Genomic DNA, 10,958 nt, shown 5'->3' on the forward strand with positions numbered 1-10,958 from the left:
TTCTGCTTTGATTTTACTTTTTTGGTATTAGGAGCCTATCAGTGCAAGGGTAACAGGCTAGGCTTCTGGGACATCACAATGATCAACAACCAACACTTTGACATTTCAGGGTTCATTTCGGTTGATGCAATTGATCAGAAAAAAAATCAGTGCTATTGCTGATTTGGGGTTTGAATCAGGATTAATATTTTTTAACTTATAGCACAGATCCTAGGCTGCTTGTTTATTTTATTGCATTGGCTGGTAATAAATAGGCTTTATTCTTCCTGGATTTTACTCTTCCTTTCCCCTCCCCATTCTTTTTTCCTTCCTGTTGAAGATCATTCTTCCTTCGTTAGATGACTTATAACCCAGAAATATTTACACCATAGTAAATGTTTACCTTTGTGGTGCTGCAATATGCTTTGTTGACTTAGCTATAATAATTTAATGTATTCTAAAACCTGTATCCTTTGGACAAGTCTTGCTGCCCCCCCCCCCGGTACTGTTACTGGCGTTGTTTGGAAGGAGACTCAAAACTCAGCTTTAGTTTCCAATGCCTTGCTGTTTCACCAAATTACTGAACTTAAAGCCTCTTCCTGCAGTTTAATCTTTCTTGTGTACATAAGCCACTGTCCTCTTGCAAAGTTGGTTCCCGTTAAATAGTTTATATAATCATACTGCATACAGCAGCCTTCCTTGGCCTGGTGTTCTTCAGAGATACTGGCTGCAGCTCTCCTAATTCCTACTAGCATGGCCATTGGCATAGCAAACTGAACATCATATATCCTGCAGCAAACTCATCTTCAAGGGAATCTGTGCCTGAAACCTCCTGAGATAGCCTTCATTTTGCATGATTTACTGTTGGTACTGAATAAAGGTATGCAAAACTTACAGTTGAACCATTCTGCATCTGAAACAGCTGTTTTGAAATGGGCTCAATCATTTCAGAACTGTTTCAAGTGCAAAATGCTTCCAAAATGATTTTAACGGCCCATTTCAGACTTGAAGCGATTCAAATATGAGACATTTTGCACACTATTGCTGGATTTTTTTTCCAGTACAGGGTGTTAGTTCTTTGAATCAACCAGGGATGCCATTTATAATTCTACTTTCTGTGCAAAAGCATCCCTTGCTCACTCAGTTGCTTTAAAAGCATCCACAAATGCATTGAGAAAAGTGGAGACTTAAATGTTCTGTGATTAATCTTACTGCCCTGGTCACAGACAATAGAAATTACAGTATTTAGGGTAAAACATTTTATCCATACTCTATCGTCATCATTGCAATCTCCAAGGATGTATTTGCTGCTTTCCAATGATTGTTGCAGTCCCCAGCTGGTGATTTCTGTGACAACGTAAGTGCTAAAAGTGTGCCCACTTGCTGAAATCCCAAGTCTCCATAGCTACATCTGCAGAAGGGCAATGTTGTGTTACAGGGCTTCAGCAACCTTGAGAATGATTTGGACGTGGAAGTATGGAAAGTACATTTGGGGGGGGGCAATATTTGGTACTATTTATTGTATTAATATAGCAGAAAATACCCAATAAATTGTTAGCAAGAAAAACATACTTCCCAACTCTAAAAATTAGCCACTGCCAAGCTATCTTTGAGAAGAGCAGGGAGAAAATGACAGTGAAGGGGAAGAAGTCCCCAATTCTTCCTATGACGTCTTTAAAGCCACAAGGAAATTTGCATACTTTTAATTTCTTCTATGAATTCCCCTGTGCTGGAGAAAATATAATACAAGCTGCAAAAGCAGCGTTTCAACAATCAGCGCCAGCAGTGTGCCTTAAAAGCTGCCTTTAGGCAATCTCTTGCCTGCCAAGGGTTCACCTTAGCTTGGCTTTAAACAAAATTGCAACAACTTGGACTTTGGACTAAAACCACAGCTTGTTCCATTGGGTGAACTATCTAAAACAAACTAAGAATATTCATTTTGGCCTGAATAATGGCTTATATCAAATCTTCAAACAGGAGCCAAGACTGAGCAATCCATGCCCCATTTGGTAAAGCCATGACCCAGCAAGTGCCAAGCAAGAGATATTTGTAGGCTGTGCTGATATGAATCATACCAAAAGGGACTAAGGGTAAGGGAGAGGAAAAGGGCCACCCACAGAAGAGAACAGTCATCAATCAGGGAAGATGGCTAGAGTTCTTAGTGTGAAAACAGGTTGGGTGGAAATATTCAGGGGTCAAAAAAGTTACACAAAGGGACCTGCAGAATGCACTGTCCCCACCTAAGTTTAACCTGCTCAGATTTGGAAACATTTCAGAGAGAAAAAGAATAAAATTTTCTACTTCTAATTCTAGCAAGTCAAAACAGGGAAAATCAAAATTTCCAAGGGTATAGCACAAAATGCTACTCTTCTTCATTAAAAGTAAGAGAATCAGTTTTACTTACACCTTCTATTGGCACACATTAGAAAGGTAAGCTCAGAGTATGGCCACAAATCTACCTACCCATCTGCTCCCAGAAAAATGATTAAATATGTTAGTAAGAGACACTGGCCCAGATGCCCAAGCAAACTTGAGAAACCTGCTGGATGGGGGAAAATCCAGTAACACGCAGGAAAGGATCATCACACATCACTTGTTTTACAGGTGTTATCCATCATGTGTATTCTTTATGAATTCAGGTTTTTAACCCCACAGCAGACTGCAAGATGTGCTGAAGATTCTTATTCCACACTGAGTCATCCCCGTGGGAAACTGCACAGCAGAAAAAACGGGGCAGAGCAACTTTCCTGGAACCTCACAGTACTCCACCACCAGTCAGCAGGGGTGGCCGACACAGGTCAGAGGGTCCTTCCGCCGCTCTGCTTGAAGTCCTTTGGCAGGCAGCCCGGCAGCCTCTTTAATCCACAACTACTGTGCCTCCAGCGGCCTCTAGAGCTGATTTAATCTTCTCTGCTTCTTCTTTACGAACATTTACTTTGATCTCTTGAGGAAGAGATTCCACCAACTTCTTTGCCTATAAGATAGAGTAGTTCTGTTCAGAAAATGAAAGGGATAGCACAACATCCAAGAGAAACCTCTGCTAATACTTCGTCTCTATTTACTTTCTGCTTACCTCCTGAATTGGAGGAGACAATACAGCCCCAAAACCTCTCCAAAGAAACATTTCCTAGGTTGGAGGTCCAGGGTTTAGTAATCAGAATTCAAAGATTTGGAGAAATCATCTCTGGAGCTTTACCAGCTTCATTTGCATGGGGGGAGGGGGGAGATGCAGGCAGGGTCAAAAAGTCAAGAAGGGGGAAGTGGTGTTGCAATGCAGGCCCTGCTGCCCTTGTACACATTCACATTCAAAGGGTGTGGGTTTGCACTGCTGTGCCCTTTCTGCCACCTGGCCTTTTTTAGCCCCTCCTCCTCCATGGATGCCACTGAGTTTCATGATTCATGACAGACCGTGCCATGCTAGTTGCCACTATCTGAGGATCCTAATTTTACTTTCACTCATCCCACATCATCTTTTTTCATACTCCTTCATCAAAACATTTTTTTGCCCCCAACTGGCAACATCAAAACATTACAGTAGGACTCCTGGGGAAATCTGGTTAAGAAATGAACTAAGGCAATTAAAGGAAGTAAAATGTTTTAGGATATCCCTTTTATGGACCATATTATACGAAACCTACTTCACTGGGATTAGCTTCTTACTCATCTTCAGGCAAATTCTTTTTTTAAAAAGGCTTATTTCTGCTATTCTTTTCCATGACTGACTTGGGATGCAACCCTCAGCTTATTTTGCTGGAAGTAAATCCTACTGAACATAACACTTGAAAGATAAACATGCATAGTAATACAGTTCTATTGTTGCAATTGCTGCAATGCTAATCACAGATCTTGGGGAAAAGTCACATTAAACCTAGTGGGTTTATTTTTGAATACCATAATATACTGTGATAGCTCAAATAGATATTCTTGGGCTGAAAAATCTTGGCTTTGGTTTTCAGGCAGCTGCAAAGATATTGATTTTTGCATTTGAATATAATTTTATAATAATTATTACATAATAATGTTATTACTTATGATTAAGATTAAATAATGGTAAAATACCTCAACAACACATTAACAGTGTTGATTTCTATCTATAAAGCTCTATATATTTTGGGACCAGAGTATCTGAAGGAAAGCCTCTACCTGCAAGACCTTGCTCATAAATTACTGTAATTGTGGAAGTTTCCACTATTTTATGTCATCAAAGGAAGCAGTAGCATAAGGTATGGCGTTTTTAGTGGCAGCACCTAGCTGTGGAACCTGCTCCTGAGCTTTCATTGATGCTTTTTAAGCAGGCAATAAGCATATTTCCACCCAACGTTAACTTTACTGATCACCATTTTTGTTTATTTTCCTAGTGGTTTTAACAAAGCGGTGTTCTTATTACTGTAAACCACTTTGAGGCTCCTTATGCTCCAAAAGGCAGCATAAATATTTCTATTAAATCAACAGTTACTGTACAAGGAACTGACGCTCACACAGTTCTAAGCACCTGGGTATTCTGCAAGCATTTCAAGTGAACAGATTTTCCCCTCAAGTCTTAATAGTATAATCTGCTGAGCAAGTATAGGAAAGAGCCATCAATTTACCTGGACAAGGTTTATGTTCTCCACATGGTTCTTTACTTCCTTGATAACTTTCACCTTGTCTTCAGCTTTAAACCCAGTCAACCGTACTGTGAAATTGAGCTTTTCTACTTTTTCAACAGCTTCTTCTTCTGCTGCCTAGTAGATGAAGAGGAGGGAGAAGTAAATTAACAATCTGTAGGTAGAGCCTGCCCCCTTGTCTCCACGGATAGTCAAGGAAGGATCCAACTATTTAGGCACTTTATTTGGTTTATTTAGATGGGGGGGGCACAAAACTAGCACTAAACTGCAACAACCGTGTTTGTTATTATAAGCTGACAGTGGCACTAAAGGGACAAACAGGAAATGGATGGCTATTTTCATATCCTGCATGTGGACTTCCCTAAGACAATTTTTTCAGTTGTCCGTTATAGAAAACAGGATACTAGACTAGATCCAATAATCTCTTCATAATGATAATAAAAGTTTGGCGTAGTAGTTTAAGGCATCAGGCTAGAAACCAGGAGAGTTCCACCTTAGGCACAAAGTCAGCTGGGTGACCTTGAGCCGGCCAGTCCCTCTCAGCCCTAAGAAAGAGGCAATGGCAACCACTTCTGGAAAAACCTTGCCAAGAAAACTGCAGGGACTTGTCCAGGCAGTCTCTGAGAATCGGACACAATTGAATGGATTTTTTTTAAAGATAATAGAATCATAAGGGGCCATTTTATTTCTGTCTTCTAGGGTGTTAGCTATCTGTCCCAATTTTGTATCATCTGAAAATCTTTAAGCATTCTCTCCAGCTCTTCATCCAACTTATTTAATAAAAATAGCTGGTCATAGTATATTATATGTACAGTATTCTCACAATCTATCTGATGGTATGTGGGAATGACCTTGGGAAACAAAAGGAAGAGCCACAGCCAAGGGGTAAATTGGATAAGGGTTAGCCAAGCCTGCAGAAGGAATGTGGGTGTGGCAAGCATCTCAGAAGGGACTCTACCTAGTTTCTTGGCCTGTAAAGGTGACGGGGGAGAAATGTACTTTCAAGATTCTAGTAATTTTCTTTTTTGGTGCCTTCAAGTCAGTTTTTGACTCTTGGTGACTGCCTAAACTAATCCCTACAGTTTTCTTGGCAAGGTTTTCCGAAGGGGTTTGCCACTTTCTTCCTAGGGCTGAGAGAGAGTGACTGGCCCAAGGTCACCCAGCTGGGTTCATGCCTAAGGTGGGACTAGAACTCAGAGTGTCCCAGTTTCTAGCCTGTTGCCTTAACCACTACACCAAACTGGCTCTCTTCCGTTAATGTAACCTTACAATAAAGTAGAATTAGTTCATCTGCGCAAGGCTGACATCAATCTTGCAAGTCTGAAAGTACATGTCTCCCAAGGTCATTCCCACATACCATTACACTATCAAAGAAGTTATCCAATAAAAAATTTATCTTCCCAAATACTGTTAACAGACTAACTGGTCCATAGTTTGCTGGATCATCTTTTTTCAACGTAGGGAAAATATTTGTTCTTTTCCAGTCATTTGGCCCATTCCCCAGGATTTTAAAGATAGTATATAAATGTTCAGCCAGACCATTAGCTAGTTCTTCAATACGCTAGGATGGAATTCATCTGATTGTAGATATTTAAACTCATTCAGAATTAATAGCCATGTTCCTATAATTCTGTCCCTTCAGCCTGCCCTTCAGTTTCCTGGTGGCATACATAGCTTTTCATTGACAAACGAGTCAAAATAAGTGCTGAGTAACTTCGTCTTTTCTTGGTTACCTGTTAAAATTTTGCCTTTTTTACTGAGCAGCTAGCACGCTGATTTTTTTTTTTTAATGTATTGACACCAACAATATTTATTTTTCTGGAACTTATTTTAACCCAGATGCTCTCTTACAGCATACCAAGTTCATTTATCTGAACTTCTAACTGGAAATAGATATTTTAAACCAGCATTTCTCAGCCTTGGCAACTTTAAGATGTGTGGACTTCAACTCCCAGAATTCCCAGCAAGACTGGCTGGGGAATTCTGGGAGTTGAAGTCCATGCATCTTAAAGTTGCCATGGTTGAGAAACACAGTTTTAAACAAATAATGTAAGTCTTCCTCCCTATTATTTCTGCTCCTTTTGTCATCCCTCCGGAGCTTTGATATACCCGTTAAACATTTGATAAACCTAGTAAAACTTATTTGCCTATCCACATTAAGAAATCTTGCTTATTTTTTTGTTTGCCTGATCAGTGACCTTAATCTCTGCATCCAAGCTGCCTTAATTTAATCACAAATGACAATTCTCATCTTCCCCGGGCAGTGTGGATAATCACAACAGGGGCTAGAAAATGATAAATGGTGAATTCTGACCAATAAGAAGCAAGTTTTCTTCCAGATAGAGTAAACCCATTGGCTTCTCCTCAGGAGCTGGGATATGGCAGAGAGAGGATGGAATAAGAAAACTCCATCCTTGAAAAAGCTAGCTTTTTCACTTTCCTATCCCAGACATTCCAAGCATATATTCTCCTTTTTGAGAACCTGATGTCCTGCATGCTATTTTCTCTAGAAAAGTCCCCTTGCTTTTAAGGGCCACTTATTTCTTTCTTCTCTATGGAGCTGGTTAGAGTATTTCCAGAAATTGCTGATGTATTATTTCAGATACGAGCTAGTGCATGCTCCTTCTTATATATGCTCAGTCTGCTGCAGACCTTTGTGATCCATAGTTTTACCCAGGTTTAATTTTAATATTTTGCCAAATTTTTATTCCACCTTCAAATGAAGATTTTATCACCATCCCAGTCCAGTAAAAGCCCAAACGTTTTCAAAATGTAAAATTAAAGGAAGGAAAAGTAGTGGGGTTAGTGTCTGTTTCTGTTTGGTAAATGGAGAGAAGGGCAGACAGCAACCTTGAGGATGGTGGAACAAGGCGGGGGAGGGAAATGGAGTACCCTCCAAAAGGCATCTTGTCCACAAGTACTACACTATGCCACTAAATCTGGCAGATTTCCAGGACTGCTATAAGGAGATTGCTTTGGGAACTCCTTGTGAGTAAAATTAAGCAACCACTTGTAAAAGACAAGTGAAACTGGTAAGAGAGTAGGTAATCTTGAAGTTTAAGATGGATTTTTTACAGCTTTAGAAATATTTTCACTTGATTCAGTTAAATCCCTACAATCTTTTAGTCAGGAAGCAGATCTCAGAATAATTGGGGCATTACAAAGATCATATTTATTCCACAGCTAATGATGCAAAACTTAACTACAGGAATAAATGTTACACAAGAATATGTAGGAAACTATCAAATAAGTGAGCAAAACAGACATAGTGATATCTAAAAGGAACAGCTAAAAATAATGCCTGCTATAAGCCCACTATAATAAATATTTCTGTTTTACTGTTTAACTTAGGATCAGCCTCAGGACTGAAAAATATCCAGCTAACTAAAACTGTAGCTGCATGGAGCAGTAGCTAGCTTTAACTCCAGAACATCCCTTATAAATCTTTTTTTCCCATTCTATACTGTCCCAACCTTTTAGGAGTTTATTACGATTTGCAGATCATTATACAGAACTACAGTGTTGCTATTTTCATTATACCAGGCAGCAGCCCTTTTAAATACCAATAGAGAACAGCAGTCTGGCTGCACCTTTCGCCTTCATGCTTGGAAGTTTCATACCCAACTCTTCAAGAATGTGTATTTGTTGGCCAGGTGCATTCAGACCCTTTTCCAGAAGCAATCATCATTTGGTTCAGGGGAATGACAAGAAATAAGGCTGGTTGCTTACTGGTGCTGCTAACTGTGCTGCTGGCATCATCCCAGCCATTGGCATAAGTCCCATATCTTGGATCTTGAGAGTTTTCTGTGAACATAGAAAACAACAGTTTATCCATCTTTTACATCACTTGCATACTCAAGCAGGGATTATAATCCAAAGTGCCACATCCCATCTCTATAAGGGAAAAAAGCTACAAACAACAGGAAGCATCTACCACCCCTTTAACTCTGACATATTAATCACCCAGCTTCCAATGTAAAAATGGCACCTTTAGCAACTCATTGAGGTCAGAGATCTCCAGTAGAGTCAGGCTAGCAATGTCCTGAACTAGCTGCTGAATCTTGGGTGAATATTCTTTGGGGGCATCATCCATACGGGGGCTTGCCAAGACTTCACTACACTTTGAGCATGTGGTCTTCAGCATCCGGACAGCACAGGCTTGTGACTGATGCTGCCTGTAGAAAATCAGAGAAAAAAACTCACACTTCACGTTTCCCAGCACAAGGATACATGCAAATGACAAATATCTGCTACTTCAGATGAACAGAGGAGGGATGACAAGTCAAGCCTAGCTAAGATAGCAGGGGGAGAAGATGAGTATGGACTGGTGCATATGCTATTGAAAAGAAAGAAAAAGATAACCACACACCCCCAAGCAATTCTATTAGCAAATGTTATGAAATTCCGTTTTAGAAGTAGTTCAGTTTCAGAAATAGTGAGTATTTTCAATAGCCTGAAATATTACATGATGTGAGATTTATAATAGTTTGTTTTCATACTGAAAAATGTGCAATTGAGGTAACTCAAAACAAACAACCAAAAGAGAAGCTATAATATACATATAAGATCTGATTTCAATCTTGCATGACTTTTTTTTATTTTTACTTAATCTGCTCTGCCAGTACATTTCAACATGACAAAGTAAGGGCAGACTTTTTCTAATAATTAGGGTTTAATATGGATACATTTATTTTATTTATTTTAAATGTGCACTTTTGATCCATCGTAAGAAGTTTCTCAGATAAAATATATCTGATTTAATTCAATATTTTTAACAACCACAGCGACGAGCACTGTCTGACCTGTTAGAACTTGTTTATTAATAGTACCTGGACACAACCATAGTCTGCACCTATCCTCTACTGGACAGAGCCCCAAGTCAGGAAGTTTCTGGTTCAAATCTCACCCCAGCTTACAGGAGTCCACCATCAGGTTCAGCGCCCTCAGCAAGTTGGGGGTAACAGAGCTGACCTCTCAGGGCTGCTTCAAGGCTTATGAAAATAAATTCTCTCTGCACACATCAGAAGGGCCGAAGAGTTGTTTAAAGGGAGCCAAAGAAACCTCCGGCGGCCCCCTGCAGGTATACGCACACCACGAAGCAAGAGCTCCGTCTGCAGAAGCGAGGCAGGCGGATGACCTTTATTTTGGCGTTCAGGCCTCTAGTTCGCCCCCACCCGCTTCCCCTTCGACTGGGGCACCGCTCGCCTACCACATACCGCAGTAACAGTCGGAGAGCGGTACCGAGTCCTGCCGCGGGAAACATGGCCATATCGGCGACTCGAAAAGGCGGTAGGAAGGAAACACCGACTGTCTCCTCTTTCTGCAGCGTGCGCACCGCAAAGGGCGCCGGGGACACTCTCTCCAATCATCTCTCTGGTTAAACGAAGTGTCCAATCTCCGCCGAGTTTGACTATGTGATGTACAAACGTGCAGCTTTACATCTCGATGGTAAACGGATGTGACGATTCAAGCGCTTCTAGCGTGCCATGTTAGAAATGAAAACTCTATGGGAACAGGAAGCGGTCTTCCACAATGCCAGACTTCGTTACCCAGCTGCCATTGCAACGCTCCGTGAACAACGCGAGACTTAGTAGTTCCGCAATTCGGATGCTAAGTGGAAAAAGCAGGGGGCTGGGCTTTGAGCGTGCAGGCGGAAGAGTGGGGTTCCGCGAAGGGTTCAGAGGATGGGAGAACATCACTTACGATTATGAGCTTATTAACAGCTTCGCAAGAGGAGGACTAATTTCAACTCTGACCGTGGCAGTTAAGTCAAAAGATCAGACGCAGGAGAGTGCAGTAGATGAAAATTTTATCGCTATTGTATTTAATTTGTTTAGCAGAAAAACTGCTACAATGTCTTGAGAAAGTAGAAGTGGGGACACTGTTTATCCGCGGTTCAGTTCATAGCAGCTTTTTCACGTTTATTTCATAGTCTTCTGGAACAAAGGTTTATTTCAGGAAACATTGCATTTGAGTTGCATTGTTACTGTACTTGGCAGAAATTGATAAAATAGCGATGATCAAAAACGGTATGTAGAGAGGTTTATGCTTCATACACAAAATAAGTGAAGACGCAGGAAAAGTTCAGGGCATATACGTATGGAGCACAGCCTGTCTCCTCCAGACAATACTGAATTTTACCATCCTAAGTACCATCAACATGGCACAAAGATAAATGAGACAGAGTATTAATTTGGCCTCTTAATCATAGCATATCCTATTCTTGGGTATATTTAAAATGTTCGGATTTGTAACGACATTAATTGCCACCGTCCATTCATTACAGCGTTAAAAAACAGACTTTAAAAAAATTAAAAACTAAGTATGATTTTCCACAGTAAAAAATCTTCTTAGTTTTCACCTAGTTACTCT

The 10,958-nt window shown here is 40.4% G+C and overlaps 1 protein-coding gene across 1 annotated transcript; it reads right to left on the reverse strand.

Annotated features, from left to right (window-relative positions):
* Nucleotides 1-2,572: 2,572 nt before the first annotated feature.
* On the reverse strand, nucleotides 2,573-9,957 carry MRPL12 (mitochondrial ribosomal protein L12). Its single transcript, XM_063293303.1, has 5 exons — nucleotides 9,803-9,957; nucleotides 8,575-8,761; nucleotides 8,316-8,390; nucleotides 4,569-4,703; nucleotides 2,573-2,953 (listed from the first exon to the last, which is right to left on the reverse strand). Exons 1-5 carry the CDS (start codon nucleotides 9,853-9,855, stop codon nucleotides 2,837-2,839), a joined length of 567 nt encoding a protein of 188 aa, XP_063149373.1. The 5' UTR covers nucleotides 9,856-9,957; the 3' UTR covers nucleotides 2,573-2,836.
* Between the last annotated feature and the right edge of the window lie 1,001 nt (nucleotides 9,958-10,958).

The sequence above is a fragment of the Candoia aspera genome, chromosome 2 (genome assembly GCF_035149785.1).
Source record: "Candoia aspera isolate rCanAsp1 chromosome 2, rCanAsp1.hap2, whole genome shotgun sequence".
Taxonomy (NCBI): domain Eukaryota; kingdom Metazoa; phylum Chordata; class Lepidosauria; order Squamata; family Boidae; genus Candoia; species Candoia aspera.

Excerpts from the sequence above, each read along its gene's own strand:
- MRPL12 (XM_063293303.1), bottom strand. The coding sequence starts at position 9,855 with ATGGCCATGTTTCCCGCGGCAGGACTCGGTACCGCTCTCCGACTGTTA. Across the intron at positions 8,762-9,802 it reads GCTCTCCGACTGTTACTGCG|GCAGCATCAGTCACAAGCCT; the intron begins GTATGTGGTAGG and ends GATTTTCTACAG. Across the intron at positions 4,704-8,315 it reads CAGCACAGTTAGCAGCACCA|GCAGCAGAAGAAGAAGCTGT; the intron begins GTAAGCAACCAG and ends TTCATCTACTAG.